General features: G+C 41.2%; 1 protein-coding gene and 1 long non-coding RNA gene across 6 annotated transcripts in view; one reads left to right on the top strand and one right to left on the bottom strand.

The window, feature by feature from the left end:
* LOC138743411 (peroxisome proliferator-activated receptor gamma coactivator 1-alpha-like) overlaps positions 1–14,991 on the bottom strand; it is a 124,586-nt gene extending 109,595 nt beyond the window's left edge. The window contains exon 1 of one of the 3 annotated variants that reach the window (XM_069898771.1): positions 14,856–14,991. In XM_069898771.1, the coding sequence (XP_069754872.1) occupies positions 14,856–14,933 (78 nt within the window). In that variant the 5' untranslated portion in view covers positions 14,934–14,991. The remainder of the gene's footprint in view (positions 1–14,855) is intronic. The other 2 variants (XM_069898770.1, XM_069898772.1) reach the window with 2 other exon arrangements.
* The window catches only part of LOC138743416 (uncharacterized), a 66,754-nt gene continuing 54,038 nt past the window's right edge, over positions 14,705–27,420 (top strand). For 2 of the 3 annotated variants that reach the window (XR_011344869.1, XR_011344868.1), the window contains exon 1: positions 14,705–14,879. This is a non-coding gene — a long non-coding RNA (uncharacterized lncRNA). Of the gene's footprint in view, positions 14,880–16,336; positions 16,450–27,420 lie in introns of those variants that run through there. The other variant, XR_011344870.1, reaches the window with a different exon arrangement.

Genomic DNA, 27,420 nt, shown 5'->3' with positions numbered 1-27,420 from the left:
GCAGTGTCTCTGGTTCATTGATTATTCAGACAGCAGGGAAGAAGCTGTCCTTGAGCCGTTGAGTGCTCGTCTTTAGGCTCCTGTAACTTTTTCCCAATGACTGGTGAGGGACTTTGAGGATAGAGGCTGCTTTTTTTTTTTTAAAGACACCGCCTCATGTTGATATCCTTGATGGAGTGAGGCTTGGTGCCTGTGATGGCGAAGGCCAAGTTCACAACCCTCTGGAGTTTATTCTTGTCCTGTGAGTTGACTCCTCCATACCAGGCAGTGCTGCAACCACCCAGAAGCCTATCCACGGTCTACCCGTAGAGTCAAAGGGATTCTTCAGTGGCATACTGAATGTTCTCAGAAACCTCACAAAGTATAGCTAATGGCGAACCTTCTTCATGATTGCATCAACGTGGAGGCTGCAGGACAGATCCTCGAATATGGTGACACCATGGAATTTGAAGTCCTTGACCCTCTCCTCGGTGAGGACAGGGTACAAGTACAGGGTACAAATGAACTGCAATTCTTGATTGCTCAGCCACACAAGCATGTAAAATACACTAGAAAACAGTGTGTAAATTAAAAGATGATAAATATAAAGATATCTATATATACAGATGCAGTTGGTGCAAATAAAAATGTGATGTTAAAATAGAGAAGTAATATTTTTGATAGTTCTGAAGTTTTACAATTTAATAATTGTTGGAGAAAAAAGGGTCTTAAATGTTGAAGTGCTGGACTTCAGGTTTCTGTGCCTTCTGCTTGAAGGTAGCAATGAGAACAGAGCACATCCAGGGGGACATGGTGTTGACAGCCTTTTTTGTAACAGTCCCCCACAGGGATATCTCTAATAGATTGGAGGTCAGAACCGTGATAGACCTGGCTAGATTTGCAATTTTCTGCAGCCTCTGCTTTCCCGCAAACTCAAGTTTCCAAACAAGGCAGTAATGTAACCAGTCAGTAAACCAGTATGAGTCCTTGACGACATGCTGAATCTCCTCTACATAGAAGAATCCATGGCAATATTTGGAGAAAATGAATGTTTTTTTGAATTTCTAAATCAATGTAATTCTGAAAATAGCAAAAGAATATATGACTATTTCATCAATTTTCATGTGCTGCTTGACAGTCTTGCTCTCCAGCAGAAAATCCCATACTCAAGATGCTCAGTCAATGAGTCCATTCAAGGATTTTATTGTATTGTAGAGCAACTTGAAGAGTCATATGCTTTAACAGTTTCCATGACGTATTCTTTAGCATGCTATCCAATGTAACACACTGTCATATGAACTAATCGTTTTATCATAATCTTTTTTTTTTAAAAACTAACTTGCACAATCAGATTTAAATCCCAAATCCTGGCTACTGCACTGTCGTAGATAAGATTGCTTCCACTCTTGTAAATTATCAGAACCATCTTGGTTTTAAAAAAGTTTCCCCCAAGTTTCCAAGTATAAAGTGAAACATCAGGCCTTTTCACTCCACTTGGGTAAACTGGGCAATTTAACCGGTTACCTACCCGGGAATTGTGCGGTGATAAAAGGTCGGACCAGGCAGGGCCATTCAAAATCAACCGGGCTCGAGATCTGCGTAGGGGAGCCCAGCAAGCTCACCCACCAATCCCCTTCTGGCGGTGTGAAACACCAAAAGGCTTCCCAGGAAGGCTTTGTGATGTCAGCTTCTTCGTGAGGACTTTAGAACTTTGGCTTTTCATGCAAAGGCACAATTTATGAATCAAACTATTACTTTTTTCTCATTATTATTCTGTTCCCTGGCGTTTAAAGTTGATGCTAAAACTTAATTTATGTATAAATAACCAAGTCTACAAAAAACTGGAAGAAAAAATGCTACTGGCAGCTCTGGGAGTGTACATTATGTACATTGAGCACCTCTAGACTGAAAAAAGGAAGACATTGTGTAAGACAGAGCATTCAGCTGTCTGTTCTCTTTATTAATGCTATAACAAGGTACCTATGCAGCACCATCTACTGTAATTGCCGGAAATACTTAAAACAAGAACTTGTCACTTTTGTTTTTAAATAAGCCAGCCAAGATTTTCCATCATTCTATCATATCCCGCCGACCAGTAACTCCATCTTGCAATTCCCTTCAATACCTTAACTATGCAAGACGACTTCATGTAGGTTTTCACAAGTGATCGTCTAGTTTAGCTTAAAAGTATTCAAATAAGTGATTTTAAGTAATTAATATTTAAAAGCACCATAACGGCAAAGCCTGACAATCGCAGAAAGACATGTGGCAACACTGGAATTCTTATGGCAGTTGTGGATGCCCATGTTTTAACATCTACATATAGTTCTTTCGAAGCTAATCAGTCAATTGCCGGTCAGTGACAAAAATTAAACCAAGTTTCTGAGCCTTAACTACAGACTCAAAGTTTAAACTACGGCTCCAGAGACTTTATGAAACCATCCCTTTGCCTTCAACGTGTGACTATATTTTCTCGAGGCCAACTATAGATGAATATTTGCAGCAAATGTTTCCATGCTCTTTTATAAATTGTGTGCGTGTGTCTTATTCCCACTACAATTTTCCCCACGCTCTTCTATTAATTGTTCTCTGTTAATAAAATTAACGTTTGATTGCAAACCCTTGCGTCCAGACTCGTCACCCTCGAACTTTACTCTTTCTCGACACAACAGACTCGTGCAGGGACCAACAGCAGGCCAACAGAAGAGTCTGCTGACAGACCGCCACCAGCTCCCACACCGATCCCACCACTGGCTTGCTCTGTAAAAAGACGCTGACCCGCCATTATACTGTCTTTGTTCAGTTCAGTGTAAACGACCAAAGCCAGCTTAATGCCGGATCTTCCTTACAGCAACATCATGGGATTTCAGTGTAAAAAACATAAAATAAATAAAATGGAATTCAAGTACTTTTACCTGCATGTTGGAACAGGCTCGAAGGGCTGGTTCGCCTCGCCCTGTTCCTACACGACTTTGACACAATTAAACTACTTTCTATTTGTAAAACTATTAAAGTTATTTAGGGCTGAGATGATTTGAATAGATGGCACACATCACCTCCTTTGTGGCAAATCATTAACAATATATTTGTAAGGGAAATAGAGTAAAGGCAGTGTAATTTTCTAGATAAAGAGGGGAAAACTGGCTGCCATCTACAGAGTGTATTGCACAACAGTTGGATTATGATCTATAACTTGCACAGATTTAGAAGCAGCTTCACATCTTATCTGAGTAACTGGGCATAACTGCTGAAAAAATATAATAAAGATGTCAAAAAGAAAGGGACGAGTTTACTTGAATTCTTGATACTTGCAAAAATATAAAAGTACATGGTAAAATCAATTAAGTAATTGACTTCCAACTCAAAGGTCTGTCCAAATCCAGACAAGAATACTAGCATAGCAGCTGCATATAATCTTAACCCAGATTCTCCTTGGCATATTTCTACTTCACAAATTTCCCCTAAAAATGTCTCAAACTAGCATGAAGAACAGGGGTGCCAATCAAGCTAATGGCTTGTTCAACATGGTGTCATGCTTCTTAAATATTCTTTAAATTACTGGTACACTTTTATTCCAGCAAGTGGAAGGTATACCATAGAATGCTTGCTTGTTCCTTGCCGATGACAAAGAGAGGTCAAGGAACCAGGAGTTAAGTCACTCATTGCAGCAAACTCAGCTTCTGCGTTGCTCCTGCAGCCTTTGTCTTTATATAGCTGGGTTAGTTCATCTTGTGGAAATGATGACAACCTAGGATGTTGACAGGAAAAGTCAACAACAGTACCAAGTTGTGGGTAAGCAAGGAAGTCTATAGACGCTGGCTGGGGTCTCGTGTAATATACAAGAGTGCTGGAGAAACAGCAGCAGATCACACAGTATTCATTGGAAGTAAAGGGCAATTTACCTTTTGGGACTTTTACCTGTTTTTCCACATTTGCAAAGGGTTCAGGCCCAAACCAGTGTTTGCCTTTTACTTCCTAGGAATGTTGCATGATCTGCCAAGTTTCTCTGTGACTTTGTTGTATTATAACAGGACCAATTTAATTGCCAAATATTGTTGATTAGATTCCCTCTTATGAGAAATGATCACTGCATGGCACATAAGCTTCACCACACTTGCCAGTTATCACCCATGACTGCATGATGTTTGAGAGGATTAGTAAATGGTTGGAAATTCTGCAATCATCAGTGAACAGTGGTGCTCAGAGTGGAAGGAAGGCAACTCACTGACGGAGTCACTGAAAACAATGGAGTCTACAACAGCTGCAGCAATACCAGATGGCGGGGATGACTCACCTCAAGCAACCATAATTGTCTTTCTCTGTGTTATTTTTCCAACTAATTAAGCATTTTACCCTTCATGCCCAGGGTTCCTTGATGCCACACCCCAATCAAAAGCAGCTTTGATGCCAAGGGCAGTCACTCTCACCCCTCTGCTGGAATTTCGCTCTTTGGCCAATGCCTGCACATACCCTAAGGGTCAATTCTACAGTGGCAAAGTCCGTATGTCCAAATATTAAATATTTAGTTTAGTCAAAGTACCAGGAACAAAAAGTAGTTACTAGCAACACTGATAATGTTGCATATTTTCCTGATATGGAATTTTGAAGGAGTAAATATTACTTCATGTGGAAGATCCTAACAAATGTTCACAACATGAATGGTTCAATGAAAGATAACCAAACAGTAAAAGTATGTGGCAATGCAATACACCAGTAGTTAAATTCTTCCAGTTATAAACAAACAGTACTTGATTAGTTGAAACATTATGAAGTAATCCCAAGAATAACATGGAAAAAAAACTACATTTGTGTGCTCTCCAGGCATCTCAACAATAATTCCTATAGGATTTACTATTTTAAGTTCCCTCATTTATTGACATCTTACAGAATCACTGACTGAAAATTAATTATGATAATTAGCACATCCACGTGTCGCGATAGTGACTTCTGTGTTGTTCAAATAATAGAGATTTAGCATCATAGATGTTTGGGCATTAAGCCTACAAGTTAAAAGGCACATCAAGATACAGTATTTGTTTTTAAAATATATTGAGTAACAGGATTCTGAAGAAACTCGACTAAAACGACACTAATGCACGATTCAAAAGTTAGCGAACTATGCAGCTACATATATTGTTTGAGGAACAGTTAAAATCTGAAGGAGCAGAAATCTATGGTCATTTATGTTGAAGGCGTAGTCATATCAAAGATTCATTACATTTTCCTTTCAATACATGTATTCGATTTTATAGAAGTCAAAATAAATTTCTACTTGTGTACAAGATGGTTTCCATTATGGTGCTGTAGACAAACATGCTTAAAGTTAAATATTCTCCTGGTCTGTGAATTCAGGTTCTATCCAATCGACTGGACAGTTTTACAGAGCATGGTCACTGCATGGGGTGCTGCTCTAAAGGTAGACTGCAGAAAGTAAGAGCAGTTATAATTTTTTTTTAAAAATTCCCCTTAAATGCTGACAACTTTACCAAGGATTTCACAAAGACTCGGCATCTGAAAGCAATTCGGACTCCGAATTCATTACTTTTTAAACTCAAAAATTATTGAAGAGAAAAATCACTTCCTGTTCACGCTTTTAAAGAAAATTGTGCAAATCTTCATTTGCAGCTTCACCAGAGCATTTTCTTTATTTCATTTTGAAACATGAAAGTACATGGTTGGCATTAAACAGCAATGTTTTGGCAGTATTGCAGCATCTTGAACAACCACCAAAAATGGAGACAAGAGCTAGTGAAAGATTTTTGAAGATATCTAGAATCCATGGACTTTCAGAGCAGACATGGAAAAGTGATCAAAAACACAGAAATGCTAGAGGAACTCACCAGAGTTCACAGCGTCCATAGGAGGTCAATATATATTACCAACATTTCGGGCCTGAGCCCATCTTCAAGGTTTGAGAAAAAGTAGGTGGCGCCTGAATAAAAGAAAGGGAGGAGAACAGACCAATAGACAAAAGGTAATAAATGGATATGGAGAAGAGGCCAAGAAAGAGGAAAGGTGAGAACTGAGGTGGGGGAAGGGGGCGGTGGGGGGGGTTGACTCTATGAATGCAAAGCTGTTGTAAAGGAGATACAGAGGGAGAGAGTAGGAGACACAGTGGGAAGGGAGTGGCTAACGGAAATTGGAGAAGTCAATATTAATGCCATCTGGAATAGGAGGTGCTCCAATTTGCAGCTGGTTACAGTCTGGCAGGGTACGAGATCATGACAGACATGACAGCAAGGAATGGGGCAGGGAATTGAAAGAGGTGGCTACTATTAGATCCCAGCTACTGCAGCAGATAGAGCGAAGGTGCTCAACAAAGCGGTTTCCATGTCTGCATCCAGCATCTCCAAAGTAGAGGACACCACAATGGGAGAACAGGATACAGTAGATGACTCCTTCAAATTCACTATCATTGCTTCACTTGAAAGGACGGTTTGGGGCCCTGAATGGTGGTGAGGGAGAAGATGTGGGTGCAAGTGGAGCATTTCCTGAGGTCACAGGAGAAGGTGCCAAGGGAGTGATTTGTGGGAACAGAGAGGTGGAAGAGGGAGTCACAGAGGGAGCTCCACTTTCTCCCACATCTCCTCCTTCACCACCATTTGGGTCCCCGAAAAGTTCTTCCAAGTGAATCAATACTTCACTTGTGAATCTGTAGGGATTATCTACTGCATCTGCGGCTCCCTTTGTGGTCAGCTGTACATCTGAGACGCAGTCTGGAGATTGCTTCGTTGAGCACCTTAGTTCTGTCTGCCGCAATAGTGGGGATCTCCCAGTGGCCATCTCCCAGTGGCCACCCATTTCAATTCCCCATCCCATTCTTTTGCTGAGATGTCTGTCCATGGTCTCATGCACTGCCAAACTGAGACCACCTGCAAAATGGAGGAACAAGGCTTCATATTCCATCAGGGCACCCTCCAAATAGATGGCATTAACACTGACCTCGAGTTTCCATTGCCCCCTTCCCCAGCTCCACCACGTCTCCATTCTTGCACCTCTGTCATTTTCTTCCCTTCACCTTCTTTCTCCTTTACCCGAGCTCTGCACTCACAGAGCCAAACCATCCTCCACCCCCTATCAATTCTCACCTTTCCTTTTGCCTGGCTTATTCTCCATATCCAATTATCAACTTTTGTCTGTTGGTCTGTACTCCTCCCCCTGCCATTTCTTTCATTCAGGTGATCCCTGCTTTTTCCTCAAACCTTGAAGAAGTGCTCAGACCCAAAACGATGGTAATATTTTTACCTACCATGGATGCTGGAGCTTCTCCAGCATTTCTGTATTTTTACTACAATCACAGCATCTGCAGAGTTTCGTGCTTCACCTCATGGAATAAGTGAGCTCCACCAAGTATGCTCATAGAAAACTGAAACACAAATTTCCAAACTAAGAGTTGTCAGTCACATATTCATATCACACCAAACACATCCATGGTTCTGAAAGCAAGAAACAAACCAAACAGGACTGTTTTAATCTCTGGGTCTATTGTGAAACCCACTAAGGAGATACAAGAATTGGTTTCAACACAAATGATTCACTGATTAACTCACACTATCACTATTCCTTTTGTAAGAAACCCTATCCCAGTCCATTTTAATCTTTCTCAAACTTGTTGCCACAAATTATCAACATTCCTTTGATGCCAGAATTTGAGGAGGAAGTTGGGCTTTTCAAGGCTTTTGAAAGTTGATGCTACAAGCTGAATCATTCTTAAAAAAGGCTTCAGTGGGCACTTTATGAGACAGGACCAAAGACAGTTTAAAGCATTTTCATAACCAGACAGGCATACCTGATATTCTTTGAAAAACAGGGATATAGGATCGTTATTTATAAAATAATGGAGGGCTTAGATATGCTTGTGCAGTCCGACTGTTCTGGGGGAATATGAATAGATAAGTTCAGAGGTTACACCTAAAGTTATTAAAAGGCTCAACCAGACTGTTGGTGAGTAAATCAAAAAATGCTGGAGGAACTCAGCAGGTCAGGCAACAGCCACAGAAGGCAATAGACAGTCAATGTTTCAGGCCATAACTCTTCATCCACCATTTTGTGTGTTGACCCAGTTTTTCAGCATTTACAGTATTTCTTATTTGTCTCCTGATGCTGGGTAATTTATTTTACCAGAAAATTTTACTGGGCTATGAAACAAATTGCCAACGCATGCATGGAATGGTCACTGTCGTGGCTATCCCTTGAGGTCGAGGATAATAGCCTTCGTTCTGTTGATTTATGGGCGAAGACGCCTGTGCCTACATTTGTTTAGCATGTACTTGATGTTGCACTCCAAAAAGCATACGACGCTTCACAAATCAACCAACTAATTCCAATAGCATGGAAACCACGACGATTGGAGCTGATGGATTTGTGGCACCCTTCGTCTGGCTTCACAGCTATTGAGTTCAGAGTAATTTCATCTGCCTGTTTCACAAGGAATGATATTGGTCTATTCAAAGCGCTCGACAGATTTTGCCTGAGAGAAATCATCTTATTCAGCAAGGGTCTTATAATGCAAGTAAGAGTCAATGGACTAATGGGATTAGAGAAATATTTCTGTTAGCGTTCAATTTGGCTAGGCTTTTATCCTACTATTTCTGTTTCTCTCCAAAAAACATATGGATGGGATGTGAAACATTGAGCATTATGATATACAATAAATTAAGGCAAATATCTTCCTACATTTAGCTCACCAAAAGAATTGGCTCTTTAGAATTCCTTATGACCAAGAATTGTGTTAACAACCTAAATGAATGCTCCACAAATAATGCTTTGCCTCATCTTTAATAAAGCTACGAAGAAGTTTCCTGGTCCCAATTCTGAAGCTTCACACGTTGTGTTCCCTATTTCCTGATGAATAGCCTTGGAATCAACAACTCCCAGAACTCATTTTGTAATGTCGTCATAGCTCGATTCTGGATTCACAGAAAATTTACTCTTTTTCTTCCACATCAGCCTCGGTTTAACCAGTTTTATGAGAAGGGAGCTTAGAATACAGCCTACAAGTTATTTTTATTCTCACTTCCTCACGTGTCACCACACCGAGCACCGTTTTCCATAAATAGTTTAGAATTCATGGACTAAAAATTATTCAAGCTCCATAGGAAATACTTCAACTTATCTAAAATGTGTTTTCCCAAGTTAACTGTCTTTTTTAAAATTTAACATATTTTGCATTATTCCAGATTATTTGAAGGACAACGGAGTATTCAAAATGGAATTTTTGATCTCCTTGATCTTGGAAATCTCTGCCTTTCACTATGTCCCTGATCTTAGATAATCTTTATCCTTCAATGTATCATTGAATCAATTTATCTCAGATGGTTTCAAAACTGTATTTCACAGCCTTAAAATGTCTAGCATTGCATAAAAGAGTATTCTCAATGAAGTGAAACATGGGCATGTGGTTCCGAAAAACTGAAATGACAATGTGTCTTGAAAAATCTAAACCATAAAACATTATTTTATTTTCAGATTAGTAAACATGAGACAAGTGTAAATGTTAGTGCACATGAACTACCTTCAACCCAGATAGCTTCAAAAGAGCAATGTTGAAGCAATAAATGGAAAACACAGAGCAACAAGCAGAATGTCAATGCACACTTTGAACTAGCTACCCTTTAATGTAAACAATCAAAAAGTGGCTAGACATTTTTAAACCCAGCCTCCACTGTTTGCCAAGGAACAAATGTCTCAGATTACTGCTTCAGTCAATACAATTCAACAGCATGGAATTGGGTACCTCATCTTGATTGTTCCAGAGGTGAGATGTTCTGCAATACTACTCCATCCATGCACGACTGTGATCATTTCACCATTACCTGCAAGATGCTGCCCACATAAAAATACATCCCAAAACTTCCATCAACCATCCACAATTATGCTCGTTTATGGATGAGATGAAAGGAAAATCTAAACAAGAGTTCAGCATTTTAAACATTTCATGAAATGCATCAAAACAACAGGACCAGAGGAGACATCAAATGACTTCTGCAACAAGCATTTCATGACCACATGCATTTTATACATTTTGATCCGAAGCCAGCCATAATGAAAGCTGTAAACAATTTGATGAACAAATCAATTCTTTATCATCTCCTTTCGTTCATTTTCTTCTGCATTCCACAAAACCACTAGCTCTAGGTCTATTGCTTGTTTTTTTTAAAAAAGCAAAGATATAAGATTCTGAGCTTCCCTGCCAGATTTCATAACAAAATCCAACCTGTTATTTTGGTAAAACCACCTGTCACTGATGACAAAAGTATAGTGTCAAATATACACAGTAAAAGAAAACTAGAAAAAAAAGGCAAATCAGGTTTTTATTAAAAATATTTCTAAAATTTAAGAATGAGAAGACTATGGTTTCAGATGTAAAATTTGATAATTTCTCTCTTCAAATGCTGCTTTCCTTGGTTAGAATTTGAACCACATTACACAAGCCCCAGTGTAGTAGTATGAGTCCTGGAGCCCCCTTCTGGTGTAGTTTACAATTGATTTAATTTTTAGAAATCTTATTGTAAATTAAGAAGGGCAAGCAGGGAACTCACTGACCATGACAACACAATTTTGTTTCTGCAGAGGTAGTTGTGAGCAATCATGATGTATGTTTGTATTTCAGCTGAACAGAGTCCTTTTGCCTGTCCTGTTTGCTTGACTGAGATACAGGATCTTTGTGCAGGATCTCCCTCATGCCCTTTCTAACCCAATGACCTTCTGTGTCTTAAACAACCTACAAGGTGTGATTGAATACAGATTTTTAAACACCATCGTGATCAATACTTAGTTTCACCAAGCAGGTGACTTCAATTTGATAAAAGATGAAATGATGTTTTATTTACTACTGGTTATCAGTATAATTGCTATGCCTAAGGGTCATATAAACTTTTCTGAGATGACAGCCAAGGCATCCATGATAAATTTACTCTTTATTGCAAAATAGTCATGCATGTTGTCAGAATCAAAATGTGATTGATTTTTTAAATTTTTTAAAATTTCAATTTAGACATACCACACAGTAACAGGCCATTTTGGCCCATGAGCCTGAAACACCCAATTCACCTACCACCCCCTGTATGTTTTGAATGGTGGGAGGAAACCACACAGACACAGATAAAACTTAAAAGCTCCTTACAGTCAGTGCAGGATTTGAATCCCGGTCCCAATCACAGGTGCTATAACAGCGCTGTGCTAACGTATCCTAAACAGGAGAATTCCACCACCATATCCAATGTTGTGCTAAGTTCCAAATCACTTACTGTATCAGTGACATCCAGAGGAACCATTTCCTCATCACACTTAAGTCAACCTCCTCATTTACAAATGTCTCCAAAGTTTTAATCCAACTTCACATCCCAGTTTTCACCCTCTGTTCCCCTCATTTACAAATGTCTCCAAAGTTTTAATCCAACTTCACATCCCAGTTTTCACCCTCTGTTCCTGAAACTATGAATTCTCCACAATAGACATGAGCTAACACATCCATGGACTCTCTTCCTGAAGCACCACTATTTTATTCCATCTCTCATCTAAAACCTCCTCATCCTCCCCCCATCCTGATTGTAATCTTATGCAACAATTTTTTTCTTCAACTCCAGCCAAGACTCCATTATCTCAGGCATTTTCTAGACACTATACAAGAATCAGCCTTTATCTTGTTTGCATAATACTGTACTAATTTGAGAATATACAAAATTTTGTGTTATTAAACTAAAAAGTAGACAGCTTTAAGATTGAATGAAAGGTTTATTTTAATAGTTTTGCTCATGGAAACAAGAGAATAGAGAATCTGTGATCTTGTCTGCTGTCCACTTCAGTGACAGAGGGTTTTAATACAATGACATTCTTATTAAAATGATCCATGTTAATTTATTTACACATTTATATCTGGGGTTACATTGATCATGGCCAGGCAGAGATTTTCCTGTTATTTTGTTTCAGTTCCAAGCCTAGATTATCAACACAAAATACAACTCATCTTCATAATCCACAAAAGCAATTGTCCTGCAGTTCATTGTTACAATTAGTGCAAGATTCCAACAATCCAAGTCCTGGAACCTCACCCTCCAAAGGAAGATACTTAACAAGTAAACTGATGAAATGAAAGAGTTGTAAGGTAGTGAATTTTTTTTTAATCACCCTTACTACCAAAGCTCCTCCCACAATCACAGTATGTTAAATCATAAGTAAAGTATTGCTGATCCTATCAATCTGTAAAACACTTTTAATAATCAAGTCAAGAATCAACTGCGAACTAAGAAGCCTAATAAACATTACAAGTCATTAGCACTGTTTTTCTCTTCTCAAATGGACTCTGATCTCCTGAGAATTTCCAACATTTCCTGCTTGTAATGCTCAGTCTTTCCATCCCAGTCAGGAAAGTTGCAACTCCAGGCCATTGTTCAACTAATTCATGCTAATAACTGACATGAGCTATTCCTTTCTGAAGTTGTTTCTGGGCCCTTTTCAGAATTTGAGGCCAATGAATAAAAGCACAAGTTTTCGAAGATAGAAACTAACCCACAATAGTTTTTGATTAAGACTGGATAGCCATGGTATGGATGTTGTAGCTGGAACCAAAGAACTCGTTGTCAAAATTACAGGGGGTGTGAGAGGCACCTCTGATGTAGGTCCAAAAAGACCAGGCGGTGAAACAGCATAGTCATGGTATGAAAAGGTACATTCAGTGAAGCAAGAACAGGAAAAAACTAGGGCAGTCTTGTTTGTGGATCTTAGGCAAGAGATAGAAGCAGGCAACGCAGAGTTGGAACATGATCACATTTGAGGAGGGATGCAATTAGTCCTGTAACAGTCTGGGAGACAGGGGTCCGGTTGAAGTCCTTATAGTCCATTGAAGAAACCAAATGATCCCCTCTGAAGCTTTGCCCTTGCCAGGCTCAAGCCCAAACCATCGGTTATGTATTTTGACCTTTGCTATATAAAAGACAGCGTTTGACCTGCTGAGTTTCTCCAGCATTGCTTTTTTTTAAAAAAAAACATCTTGCAGTGATGTTTCTATCATTTCCTCCCCCACCTCCAGAGCATAGAAAGATCGTTTGAGCGAGTCTCAGGCTTGGCACCAGCATACTCATAATCAAGTTATAGAATGAATGTTTCTCGGGGAAGCTGTTCAAGAGTGTTATAATGTGCAGCCAATGTTCTTCTTTCCATTTCAACTGTTTTGAGAAAAATTATCAAAGAAATATTGCCAATAAAAGGATCCCTCCTAATTTTTTCTTTATTCACAGTAAACACCACCAAATGCAATTGTGTCATTTTCCAAGTATTTTCCTGCCAAGCGCATTCTCTCAATTAAACCTTGCGTCCGGCTTTGTTCCTGCGTCGATGTCAATGTGTTCAGAAATGTGATTTGTTTCAAGACTTCAAACACTTGCCGTGGCTTCTCTCAGCTGCTGTTCCAAGCCAGACGCAGCTTCGCCCAAAAATAACTGTAACACTAGATGGCGGTGTCAAGGGTCACACTAAGGTGACCCATTAAAGGGCCTTATCCTCCTATATTAAAGGTACCGGACTGCACCTTAGAGAGTTGCAACGTGGAGAAGAAACACGGCTTGGAATGCAACCCTCTGCTTCCACTTGGCTCGGGGCACTGCTGATGCCAAGGAGCCATAAAGTTGGACGGAGTATGGTCAGGCGCGAGCATCCGGCATCACCCTACATAGTGACATTTTCCAATCAATGCAAGAGGTTGGGTTTTATACCCCTGCTCTAATAAGTGGCCGCACTACTTGAGATGCGCAGCAGGCGATGCCAGAAATGCAGTGGCATCGGGTTCGTTCTCAGTTCCCAGTAGTAAAGCAGAGACGTCAGCATTCGGCGGTGCAGCAAGCTCTCATGTGACACATGATCAAACTGTCTCTCCTCACCCGTGCTTGCATCCCTTCCGCAATCATAGTTGAGAAGTGAATGGAAATCGTAAACTAAACACGATTAGCATTTCTCAAGATTTGTCCGCGGTGGCGGGGAAAATGTGACACACGCGGGGGAAAAAAATGCGCAAACATTCATGACAATTTTTAAAATAAAAAAATACGCATTCGATAAACTATCCAAGTTTCTGCTCGGCTCATCACCCAGGGACATTTGCAATTGCTTCCTCTCTGAAGCGAACGGTTCGAGTTTGCACAGAGACCCCGCTGGAAAGTGGCGACAAGCGGAGTTTGCCGCCGTCTTCCTCGATCCATCCCACAAGCATTGGTGTGGAGGTGGAGGACATCTCCCCAGCTTCCCACCCTCCTCCCCCCTCCTCCCCCCTCCTCCCCAGCATTAGCCCATCAATGTTATGTCAGAATTGGGAAAATAATGCACGCGGTTCCAATTGAGCACAAAGAGGAAAGAAAAGATGTGCGTTTTAATTCCCCTTCATTGCTGATTTTGAGGCAGAGGGGAGAAGTGCCCCCCCACCCCACTTTGGTGGGATTCAGGGTTTCTGGAGGAAAAGAAGGATGAAGCGACCGGCTCCAACTTTGGGCACCCACGTGTCATGAATGAATGAAGGAAGGAAGCAGCGAGCCCATGTAAATGACACTTGCAACAATGTAACAACAATGTAGCCAAAGTCAACGCGGCAGCGGGTCGCGAGTCCTCAGCCTGCTGGCTGGGCTCGGGAGCCGGCACCCTCCACAGCCCAGGCTCCACGTGAAGCCGGCGCTCCGCTCGCCGCCGCCCCCTCCCCGCGCGCGCACACACACACGACTTTCCGGAGACCGGCAGCGTTCGAGCAAGTCGCTCCGGCTCGAAGCACCCAGCCCGGAGGAGCTGTCCGGAGGAGCATTGCCGCCCTCCATCCCAATCCCACTCCCCCCCCCCCCCCCCCACCACCAGGTGATGGCGTGTGGCGGGGCAGGCAGGACGCCACTTCTTACCTGAGACTCTGCGCTTTCTGTCAGGTAATTGAACACGAACGAGGAGAAGTCTTCGTCTGTGAGGGAGCAATCCGCCATCTTCCCGCGCTGTGTGACACGGTTGCTGTGCTCCCCACCGAGCCGGCGGAGTGGGCTCGCTACTGCCCTGGCCGCGACCGCTGGAGAGTCGCGGTACTGCAGGTCCTGCGCGCTTGTCGATGCTTCCTGGGGGTTCCCCGGTTTACAAGCTTTGCGTGGTGGGGCGACACTATCATCCCTCTCTTCCCCACCCCCCCCCCAAACCGGCCCTCACCCCCCAAAAAAAGTTAGCGAGATAGAAGCATCGGATATCAGCTGTAACAGTTGTGTGTGTTTCTCTCTGATATCAATAAGCCGTGCCTGCAATTAGTATTAATGAAAGGCACGGTGAGCATTCTCACTTCATGTTCTCGGAATATCGAGTGAACCTCGTGCATATAGAGAGTTATATATAATCAGTAGGTGTCTCCCTTCAAAGGACAAGTCACAGAAAGCGGAAATAAAGGGGCAGAGGGAGAATGAAACAAAAGTTTTGTAATCAGACAGGTTTAGAACAGATGGAGTGTAGTATCACACCCCGTTCTTAGGTTGCCATTCAGGGTGAACTGGACATTTAAACGTGGCATCGATCGCCTCCGAGCGGGCAAGTGCATTTTCCCCTCCCCTCCCCTTCCTCCCCTCCCTCCCTCCCCACCCCCTCCCCAACCCCCTTCCTTCCCTCCCCTCCCCCCTTCCCCCCCTTCCCCCCCTTCCCCCTTCCCCCCCTCCCTTCCCCCCTTCCCTTCCCCCCCCTTCCCTTCCCCCCCTTCCCTTCCCCCCCTTCCCTTCCCCCCCTTCCCTTCCCCCCCCTTCCCTTCCCCCCCCTTCCCTTCCCCCCCCTTCCCTTCCCCCCCCCTTCCCTTCCCCCCCCCTTCCCTTCCCCCCCTTCCCTTCCCCCCCCTTCCCTTCCCCCCCTTCCCTTCCCCCCCTTCCCTTCCCCCCCCTTCCCTTCCCCCCCTTCCCTTCCCCCCCTTCCCTTCCCCCCCTTCCCTTCCCCCCCCTTCCCTTCCCCCCCCCTTCCCTTCCCCCCCTTCCCTTCCCCCCCCCTTCCCTTCCCCCCCCCTTCCCTTCCCCCCCCCTTCCCTTCCCCCCCCCTTCCCTTCCCCCCCCCTTCCCTTCCCCCCCCTTCCCTTCCCCCCCCCTTCCCTTCCCCCCCCCTTCCCTTCCCCCCCCCTTCCCTTCCCCCCCCTTCCCTTCCCCCCCCCTTCCCTTCCCCCCCCCTTCCCTTCCCCCCCCCTCCCTTCCCCCCCCCTCCCTTCCCCCCCCCTTCCCTTCCCCCCCCCTTCCCTTCCCCCCCTTCCCTTCCCCCCCCCTTCCCTTCCCCCCCCTTCCCTTCCCCCCCCTTCCCTTCCCCCCCCCTTCCCTTCCCCCCCCCTTCCCTTCTCCCCCCCCCTTCCTCTTTAAATGCCAGTCAAAGACCTGTGATCATTCTGGCAATAAATAAGACTGGGGGAAATTTGAATTCAGAAGTTTTATTGAAGCATAGACCTTCAGGAAATAGAATGGGCCTCGGTTGCTGGCCACTGAAGAGAATGATGTGAGTTCAAATGGCAAGAAGAGGCATTTATAATTAAGTAGGAAGAATTTAATAAGTTAACATAGCCAAGGCTTGACAAAAAAAATCTCGTAAAGTGATTTCAAGTCTTTAGTCACATTGAAATTAATGCTAAAGAACAAATTACCAGTAAGCTAAAATAGGACATTCAAAAGTTAATCATTGACGGTCCTTAATTAATAATATAACTGGAAATACAGGCCAATAATGGTAGCTTCGTAAATGGATGTCTGCAGATGGGTTATACCTAAATATTCAGATTTATTATCTGAGAACATGCATGATACAACAAGCATGATTTTTTTTCCTGAGGGTGAGGCAGAATTGCCAGTTATTGTTGGGGGGGGGGGGGAAAGTACTCCACTTACACGTGTAAACAAATAAAGAAATATAAACAAACTGGAATATAGAGCGAACAAGGAAAATCAATCAATCAATAAAGTGCAAAGGTAAGAGTCCTGAAATGAATCCCTGATTGAGTTTATTGTTGAGGAGTCTGATGGTGGAGGGGTAACAGCTTGGTGGTGCAAGTCTTGGGTGCTGCTCTCTGACGGCAACATTCCCTGTAGATATTTTCAATGATGGGGAGAGTTTTGCCTGTGATGTACCTTTTGCAGGGCCTAACACTCAGGGAATTACCAGACTGAGATTCAGCCGGTCAGCACACTTTCCACCACACATCTGTAGAAATATACCAGGGTTTCTGGTGTCATACCAAACCTCCGCAAACTACTGAGGAAGTAGAAGCTTTGATGTGCCTTCTTCACTGTGCCATTAGTGTGTTGGGTCCAGGAAAGATCCTCTGAGATAGTGATTTCCCAAGAACTTGTATTTGCTGACCCTCACTGATCCTCCAATAATCACTCTCTGGTTTTCTGTTCCTGAAGTCAACAATCGGTTCCTTGGTTTTGGTTAAAATAGAGTGAACGGTTGTTGATGCAACCCACTGCCGTGGTATCATCAACAAATTTGTAGATGGTGTTATTGTAACGAGCCACACAGTCATAGGTGTAAAGCAAGTAGAGTACATGGCTAAGAACACAGCCCTGTAGTGCTCCGGTACTGATGGAGATTGTGAAGAAGATACTTTTACCAGTCTTCACAAATTGTGCTCTGAAGGTAAGGAAATCAAGATCCAATTATGCAGTGGAATGCTGAGTCCCTGGTCTTGGAGTCTGCTGATCGATTTTGAGAGGTTGAATGCCAAACTGTAGTCGATAAAGAGCATCCTGATGAATGCATCTTTGCTGCCTGGATGTTCTATGGCTTTGTGTAGAGCCAGTGAGATAGCTTTTGCCATGGACCTTTTGCTACATTAATATTCAGCCAGGTACTCCTCGGATTTACTCTTCTGAAGGCAGCCGGCACATCATCTTCAGATATGTTCAGGAGAGAATAATCAGGGATATGGGTCCTTCCTTGTTCTTGTGGTTGAATTGGATGTGGAAGGCACTGAGCTCATTTGAGAGTGAAGCTTTGCCGTCCCCTACTGTGCTAGATTTGTTTCTATTAACAAGAAACAGATATGGTGAAAATACTCAGTGGTCAGGCAAAAGCTTTGGAGGGGGTAGTTGTGGTAAAATTGCAGATTGGAGACCATTCACCAAACACTAAATAGACTGAATTCTTTAAAACAAATTGCCAAACCAAAGCATTAAATCTGCAAATCTATCCTTTGATATTAGCAAGTGAGCAACTCTGGAATTTGTGTTTTAATGAGGGTGTTTTCAGTATAAGATCTATCACATAAATAATAATTGATTTCAGACACCTTTCTTGTTATGGCAAAGGGTGTGTAAACTGACGTACTATTCAATAAGCAAACACAAACACACCTCTTGTATGCAAAGACAGGTTGTATTTTAGACTTCCAAAGAATACAGTTGCAAAATATGGTAAAATAGATGCTGAAGGAAATACAAACTATAGTTTTGTTTTAATTATTTCAGGCCCTTTAATGAAAGGTAGAATGATATCATATTTCTTAGACCCAAAGAATAGGTTACATCCATTCTGTGGGCTTTGAAATGACTCGTGGCTCCTGTGCAGAATTGCCCATAGAAGGTAGAGCTGGTGCTGGAATGGAAGAATGTTTTTTTTTATTATTGTTAAGTAGTCCTTCCACTGTTGGCACTTTGCCTCCACATGCTTCCATGGGAGAACCATCACCTTGTATTTCTCTGCCATTATGAACTTCTGTTGGGGTTTCCAATGAATAGGCAAGATTGTTATATTTTGTATTGAACACTTTGAAGACATTCATGAAACATTTTCTCAATCCTCCTGGATCTTATGACAGGGTTTCTTGTTTTAGGAATTTGTGTCTGGCATGTGGATGACCTGGCCTGCCCACCAGAGCTAGATAAATGAGATTAAAGTATTGATGCTAGAATTGTTGGCCTGGCAAAGAACACTGATATTAGTTTGCCAATTCTCCCAATAGATTTCAAAGATTTTGGAGAAACAATGTTTTTGCCTTTTGCTTCCTCAGTCCTTTAAGACATGCCCTCTTTTGGCTGCCTATGTCACCAAACCATACAGAAGATCATCAGCCAGGTGCTGACTTGTAAATGTTGGTCTTAAAATATGCTTTTCCTTAGGGAATCAAAGGTTGTGTTGATGCATTGAAATGAGTGGTAGATGGTGAAAAATGGTTGTCGAGACTTAGCCAGGATCTCATTCTGTATTTTGATTGTGATGGGCCCTGGAGTTATTTCTTTTTTATTATGAAACCCATTCTCTCATATAACCATATAACAATTACAGTATGGAAACAGGCCATCTCGACCCTCTAATCCGCACCAATTTAAGTGAACTCTTCTAGTCCCACCCACCTGCTCCCTGTCCATAACCCTCCAATTCCCTCACATCCATGCACTCATCCAACCTTCTCTTAAATGACAAAATTGACCCTGCTGCAACCACCTCTTCTGGAAGGTCATTCCACTCAGCCACCACTCTCTGCGTGAAGAAGCTTCCTTTCATGTTACTTCTAAACTTTTTCCCCCTAGCCCTTAACTTATGTCCCCTTGTTCTAATCTCACCTATCCTTAAGAGGAAGAGCCTATTCACATCTACTCTGTCTATCCACCTCATAATCTTAAATACCTCTATCAGATCCCCCCTCAGCCTTCTACACTCTAATAAATAAAGACCCAGTCTACTCGATCTTTCTTTGTATTCTAAATACTGCAATCCAGGCAACAATTTAGTAAATCTTCTCTGCATCCTCTCTACCTTCTTGATATCTTTCCTATAATTTAGGAACCTGAACTGCACACAACATTCCAAATGTGGCCTCAAAAATGCCTTGAACAGTCTCAACAACACCTCTCAGCTCCTATTTTCTATGCTTTGATTTATAAAGGCCAGCATACCAAAAGCCTTCTTTACCACCCTATTGACATGAGTATCCACTTTTAAAGAACAATGAATGACAATTCCAAGATCTCTCTGTTCCTCTGCAGTCCTCAATGCCCTCCCCTTCACTGCATATGTCTTGTTTTTCTTTTCATCCCAAAATGAAGTACTTCACACTTACAGATATTAAACTGTATCTGCCATCTTTCAGCCCACTCTTCTAAGCAGTCCAAATCCTTCTGCAGTCCCAGAAAACCATCATCACCTTCCGCAACTCCCCCTATTTTTGTATATCTGCATATTTACTAACCCAATTCAACACTCCATCATTCAAATCATTAATGTAAATGATGGACAATAAGAGACATAACACCGAGCCCTGAGGCACACCGCTCGTCACTGACAGACAATTATCCATCATGACACTCTGGCATCTATCTTCTAGCCACCGTTGAACCCATTTGACTATTTCAACATTAATACCTAGCGCCTGAACCTTCCTTACCAGCCTTCCATGTGGAACCTTATTGAAGGCCTTACTGAAATCCATATAGACTACATCTACTGCTCTACCCTCATCTACCTTCCTAGTCACCTCCTCAAAAAATTCAACAAGATTTGTCAAACATGACTTTCCCCTCACAAACCCATGTTGGATGTCCCTGATCAGTCCCTGCTCCTCTAAATACTTATATTTTTAAAATTATTTTATTTATATTTTCAAATCAACATGAAAACATAAAATTCATCAATTACATAATTGATGAATGGGGGAACCCATTCTCTCCTAGGTATTTATTAGTTTGTAATGAGGCCAGTGCTTCACTTATCTCTGCTTGAGTCAAGGGAGCATTCAGACCTCTTTGTTCTTCTAACAATCTTATCATTCATTGTTGATTTTGAGTAAGAAAAGATGAAACAAAAAAAAACAAGTCCAAGCTGGATAACAAAGGAGAGAAATAGTCAATAGGAATGAAGAAAGAAAAGAAAAGGAGACAAAAAAAAGAAAAGAAAAAGGTTTCTCCAGATTCATCAATCTCCTCCCATGGGACAAATATCCTGACTTACCCAGAATCCCAGGTGGTTCCTGGATGCAGGTGGCCAAGGGTGGGGTGGGGGGAGGGGCATTGTAAAGAATCCATCTATGTGTTGAAGATATCGGCTCCAAATTTTTAGAAAAACATTGTATTTTCTTTTCCTTGAGTTATAAGTAATTTTCTCCAGGGGAATCCATTTCTGCTTTCCAATGAGTCCTATCTAGATACGAATCAGATTTCCAGGTAACCACAATACACTTCCTGGCCACTGCCAATGTGATCTTTAAAAATTCTAATTGGTGTTTCGACAGCCTCATTTTGGGTCCTACATCACTATGTTTCCTAATATAAATAATTCCGCTATCTGTATAAATCAAATCTTCCCAGAAAGGCCTCACCTTGAAACATGACCAGGTTGAATGCAAAAAGATTCCTGTTTCTTCACCATATCCGATTTTAACTTGTGTAATTTTTGCAGTGGAAGATATAGTTGGTGAACAAAATTGTATTGTGACAATCTATACCTTGTGTTAATTGTATTGGTCATGCTGTCCCGACATAAGTCAGACCATCTCTTTTTCATCAATCAGTGTACTCAAATCTGTTTCCCATCTTTGTCTAGATTTATGTAACCCCTGTTTCGGGGTACCCATTTGAAGTAGGAAATAATGCTTTCAAACCAGAGTCTCTACTCCACTGCACTGTGGTAAGGTCATCATTGGGTCCAATTTGTCCCTTAATTAAGATCTTATTTGAAGATAGCAGAAGATAGTATTATTAGTTATGCCATATTTGGTTTTTAATTGATCAAATGACATTAATTTCCCCTGCTCATAACAATCATTTTTAAAGGAATAAACCTATTTTTTTGGAGATAGCTCCCCTTTAGTCCCAATTTGATAATGCATTTTATTCCAAATATTCATTGTATGTTTTAATAAGTGGGCTTCTTTTACATCCAAAATTAATTTTGAATTTCATTTATATATAAAATCTTCTGCTCTCCTCTGTCCAACCTTATGCAGCTCTATTTTTGGCCAAGAAGGCTTGTGTCCTCCATGAAAGAGTTTCAAATCTCCCATCTCATAATACCATGATGATTTATTAATAGAGACTTTGGGTGGCTTACCCTTCCAGAGGAATTTCCTGATGCTTTTGCTTAAGTCTTGAAAAAACTTCTGAAGAAAGGGAATCTGTAATGTCTGGAAAAGATATTGGGCTCTTGGCAACACATTCATTTTTATACAATTGACCCTGCCAGCAGGAGTTATTGGGAGAGTCATAGAGTCATCCATTTACCAAGGTCTTCCCCATTTTTCTTAAGCAAGGGAAGATAGCTCAACTTGTATAAATTCTGTAAGTTGCTATCTACAGTTATCCCTAAATATTTTATACCATTTTGCTGCCACTTAAATTATGAATTTCTCTGCATTTGAGAATCCTTCCCATGTGGCACAATTTTGCTTTTATTCCAATTGACTTTATAACCCCAAACTATCCCATTATCCTCCATTTTAGATTGCAATTTTTGTAATGAGATTGCTGGCTCCGTCAGATATATCAGTTCGTCATCAGCAAATAAATTAATCTTCTGTTCTTTCTGATTGACCCTGGATCCTTTTATGTCTGGATCTCATTGGATAGATTCCACTAATGGCTTTATAGCGAGAATAAAGAAAACTGGAGATAATGGACAACCCTGTCTACTGGATCTGGATAATGGGAAGGCTCATGAAATTTGCCCATTAGTAATCACTTGTGGCGGTGTGAACAATGGAAGAAACACAGCCACCATGTTGAGGGTCATTAATGACAGTTTTTATTTAAATTCAGCTTGCCCCTTTAAGGGCAGCATGAACTCAGTCACCTGGTGCATTGTGACATCATAATTGCTGCCCAGGGTGCATGCTGAAAGGATGCTGGAGACAGAGAGAAACCTCTGATGATGCCATTTCCCCATGGCTGCCCCATCACGTGGCGATACAAGCAGGGCCAGTTCGCCATGAGCATATGTGCCGCCACACACTTTAGATTTAGACTCAGAATATAGAGCTTTAATCCAATTTATAAATGATTTGCGCTAACCCACATTTTTCTAGCACCTTAAATAGAAAATCCCATTCCAGTCTGTCGAAGGCTTTTTCTGCATCAAGGGCCACAATGACACTCAAATCATCTCTTTTGCACCAAGCCTGTTTGGTCTGCAGTAGTTAATTTTGGCAAATACTTTAATAATCTATTTGCCAAGGCTTTGGCAATGATCTTATAGTCTGAATTCAGAAATGATATGGATCTTTAAGATGATGGTATCAATGCATCCCCAACTTTTTTACGTATCACCATAATTATCGCCGTTGAAAAAAGATTCTAGGAGGGCATGGGCCACAACTGCCTGATCTAATACCTCCATATAAGAGATAGTAAAAGATCTTTAAATTCTTTATAAAAGTCATGGGGGAACCATTCTCTCCTAGGTATTTATTAGTTTGTAATGAGGCCAGTGCTTCACTTTTCTCTGCTTGAGTCAAGGGAGCATTCAGACCTCTTTGTTCTTCTAAATTTAAATTTGGAAGGTCCAATTGTGACAGGAAATCCTCTATTTTATTCTCATCTCCTAATTATTGCAATTTATATAATTTAACATAAAATTGTTTGAAAGCCTCAGTAATGTCTTGTGGTTTATAGGAAATCCTGTGGGGTTCTGTTTTAATTGCATTTATCATTCTGGAGATCTGTTCTGCTTTCATCTGCCAGGAGAGGACCTTATGGGCTCTTTCCCATAAGCGCATAGTACCTTTGTTTAGTTCTAATTATCATTTTTCTGTTCTGTAAGTTTGCAATGTATTGTATGAGCTTTTTGTTAATTTATTGCCTACATTTTTCCTTGGAGCCTATTTGTTGAAGGTCCTTTTCCAAATATAATATCTCCTGCTCCAATTCTCCTCCTTTCTTCATATATTCCTTTTTAATCCAAGTGGTACAACTAATTATTTGTCCTCTTAGATATGCATTCAAAAATGTGTACCATAAAATAAATTTGTCAGTACAGTACAACTCCAATTATCTGAAATCAGATTCTCCAAAATCCTCAGCTATCCAAAATTTGATAAATGAGGACATTTGAAACAAATCAGAAATCTTCATTTATCCAAAATTATTTCAAGTCAAACTGACCATAGATGTCAGACTCATGGAGGCAGCAGCAGCAGACCTCGGGCTCCCAGTGATAGCAGTAGCGGATTCGACGTCCCAGCAGTAGTGGCAGCAGGAACCTTGGGACCCTATGGCTCCCAGCAGAAGCAGGTCTTCGGTGGGGAAATGTCAGTAATGGGCGGTGGCCAGCGTTTTTTTTTGTGAGAACTAAACATTATTTTAATGCTGAAAGAACCTTGCCTTGTTGTTTGTTGTTGTTTAAGTTCTGTTGTAACAAGTGATTTGCTGTTGCTACTGGGCTGTTTTTAAAAAAAAAAAATGTCCAGTTCTCCAAAAAAAAAAATTTTCTGAAATAGGCCAGTCCTGAGCATTTCGGATAATCAGAGTAATTGAATTACAATTTTTCTCACAGAATGAAGTCATTTCCATCTTAATTTTTTTTTAATCCAGTCTTTTCAACAGCAATGAATTAAGGCACCATCTATAGACCATCTTTTGCTTATCTGGCATAATAATTGTTAATACAAGAGAGGAATGATCTTGTAACAGCCTCGCCTTGTATTCAGCTTTCATAATCCTACCATGCAAATGAGCTGAAGCCAGAAATAAATCTATCCTAGAGTAGGTATCATATTATCCCGAATAAAAGGAATAATCCCTTTCCCTTGGATGGAGTCTTCTTGGATGCCCTACTAGCTTCAGCTGACTCATTAATCCCAAGGTAGCCTTAGCTGCCTTTGTCCTTGTAATTCTCCATCCTGACTTATCTGGAGCCAGATCTAGACAAAAATTAAAATCCCCGCCCACCAATATGTTCTCTTGAGCATCTGCCAATTTAAAAAAAAAGAGTCATAAATAAATTCTTCATCAATGATGTTTGGTGCATATAAATTCATCAGGATCCAGCATTCTGAGTATATCTTATAGTGTACCATAAGGTACCTACCTGATAGGTCTACAACCACACCTTGCACTCTAATTGGAACATTTTTCCCTATTGATATTGCCACTTTCCTTGCTTTAGAGTTGTAAGAAGAGGCTGGGACCTGGGTTACCCAACCCCTCTTTAATTTTCCATGTTCTTTTTCTATTAGATGAGTCTCTTGAAGACAGGCCAGGTTAACCCCTATTTTCTATGTGTGCCAATACCTTTTTTCTTTTAAATGCACCATTAAGGCTATTCACATTAAAACTCAAACATTTAATTGTGTAATTCATCTCCTCAGATGTTTACATATCTATTATCCACCCCCCACCCCAGCCCCAGCACCGAGCACCCACCACCTGAGTTCCAATCATAACTATCCCGAGGGAGAAAGACAAATTCCAAATAAAAGCAAAAACAAACCACAGATGCTTACCCAGACTGTGGTAAGATCAGTTCCTTCCATATATTGGGAAGTGCTAAAGGCACCCATTGACTGTGATATTAGGTAGAAGAGAACACTACCACTCCATCCTCCTATGTTGATTTATCTTTTTGGTAGAATAAGCAAACTGGACATTTTAACTGGAGTAGAAGTAGGTTATCTGGCCTGTCAAACCTGTTCTTCCATTCAATTAGATATGTGAGCTTTCTTTTATCTGATTGGATGCTTAGTGACTTCATCCCAGAGCCAATTATCTACTATACTTGGCACCAGGCTCAAAGTCACATTGAACAATGGGGAATTAATGATATTGACCTCACTAAATCTTCATTCGTTGTCTTTTTTAAATTAATTAATTTAGACACTCAGCATGGTAACAGGTCATTTCGGCCCACGAGTCCATGCTGCCCAATTTACACCCAATTAACCTACATCCCCAGTATATTTTGAATGGTGGAAGGAAACGGAATCCCTGGGGAAAACCCACTCAGACACGGGAGAATGTGCAAACTCCTTACATACAGCACGGGATTTGAATCCCCGTCCCGATCGCTGGTTTTGTAAAGGTATCGCGTTAACCACTATGCAATGCAGGATATTGGAGCACATTTCTCAGTTGGCAATCGTTACAAAGTCATCAGCAGAAATCTAATCAAATGTTCGATATTGAGAGAGAACTGAAAAGACATGCTGTTGCCCCTTGTTGTACAGTTGCTTCATAAACTGTTCAAAACTCATGGATGCACGAGATGACTGATGGTTTCCAATAGGGAAGTGAGAGAGGTGTGGACACTTGGAGGTTATAACAGTATACAGACAGGATGGGGAGTTGGGAGTGGTGTGGACACTGGAGGTTATATTGGGATAGAGACAGAATGTGAGTTGGGAGAAGTGTTCTGGACAGTGCGGGAGGTTATAACTGGATATATGCAGGATGGGGGGTTGAGAGAAGTGTTGACACTGGGACGATCACTTCTTGGAGGCCATTTTGGAACACCAGGCACATTCCCAGGCACTTTCATGCCGAACCGACCCTGCGTGCAACGCCACGTGGTGGGGCAGCCATAGGAAGATGGCGGTGTCAGGGTTTTCTCCCTGCCTCAAGTACCGTGCCGCCTTGTATTTTTGTAGTATTGACTAATAAACTCTAAATTGCTAAACATCCATTTGTAATTGCAGTTTCAGCATTGGTTAAATAAGTAGTCATTATTTAGCACGTTTTTTGGCTGACAACTTCCTGATATTATTATTCCAATAATTTGCATAAGTTGGACAGATAGGCAAATCATAGCAAATATGTTTTTCATTAATCACCTACCAAATTTATCACAACTGAAGGAGAGAATTCGTCGCAAAACTGAGAATTTCATATCACTTACAAACTTCTGAAAAGTGAATTTGTCCAGGGTTTCTCTTTCACTCTGTAAATAAGAATTCTAACCAATTTGTGCAGCAAAGCAAGGGATTTCCATCTCCCCAGGTACATCACGATCATCTAATGTTTGCAAAGTCCTGAGGCACAGGATAAGATTTGCATTTAGCCTCCTTGGTTTTTCTTTTTATAATTAGGGTGGGTTTTTTTTTTAACTGAAACTCTTGCTCTCTCTTAGTTGTGGTTTTGTTCAGACTTCATGCATAAGCCTTTCTTCAACTGTTGAGGGTTTCCTTCAACTTTCAACAGTCACTTTTCTATTATTCTCATTAATTTCTGAGTGGAGGAGCCAATCTATTTCCAAAACAGGATGTACTATACATTGCAGCTCACAGTGAGAGATAGGCCTTCAATAACCTGAAGATGAGTCATACACCCTGAGGAATGGACACTGCTGATGGACACTGCTGTTGCATGATACATTTTAACCTTGCACTAAATATAAACTGATAAACTGTGCCTACAGAAATATATTGTATGAGAAAAAATGTTGAAAATAGCCAATTGTATTTCAAGTAGCAAGACATCTTTTGTTTATTTAGCTGAAGGCATTCAATCAAATGCAAGAAATTATTTAATATAAGCTATATCTGCAATCATT

Source organism: Narcine bancroftii, chromosome 9, assembly GCF_036971445.1.
Source record: "Narcine bancroftii isolate sNarBan1 chromosome 9, sNarBan1.hap1, whole genome shotgun sequence".
NCBI lineage: Eukaryota > Metazoa > Chordata > Chondrichthyes > Torpediniformes > Narcinidae > Narcine > Narcine bancroftii.
This window is presented reverse-complemented; position numbering and strand designations above follow the sequence as displayed.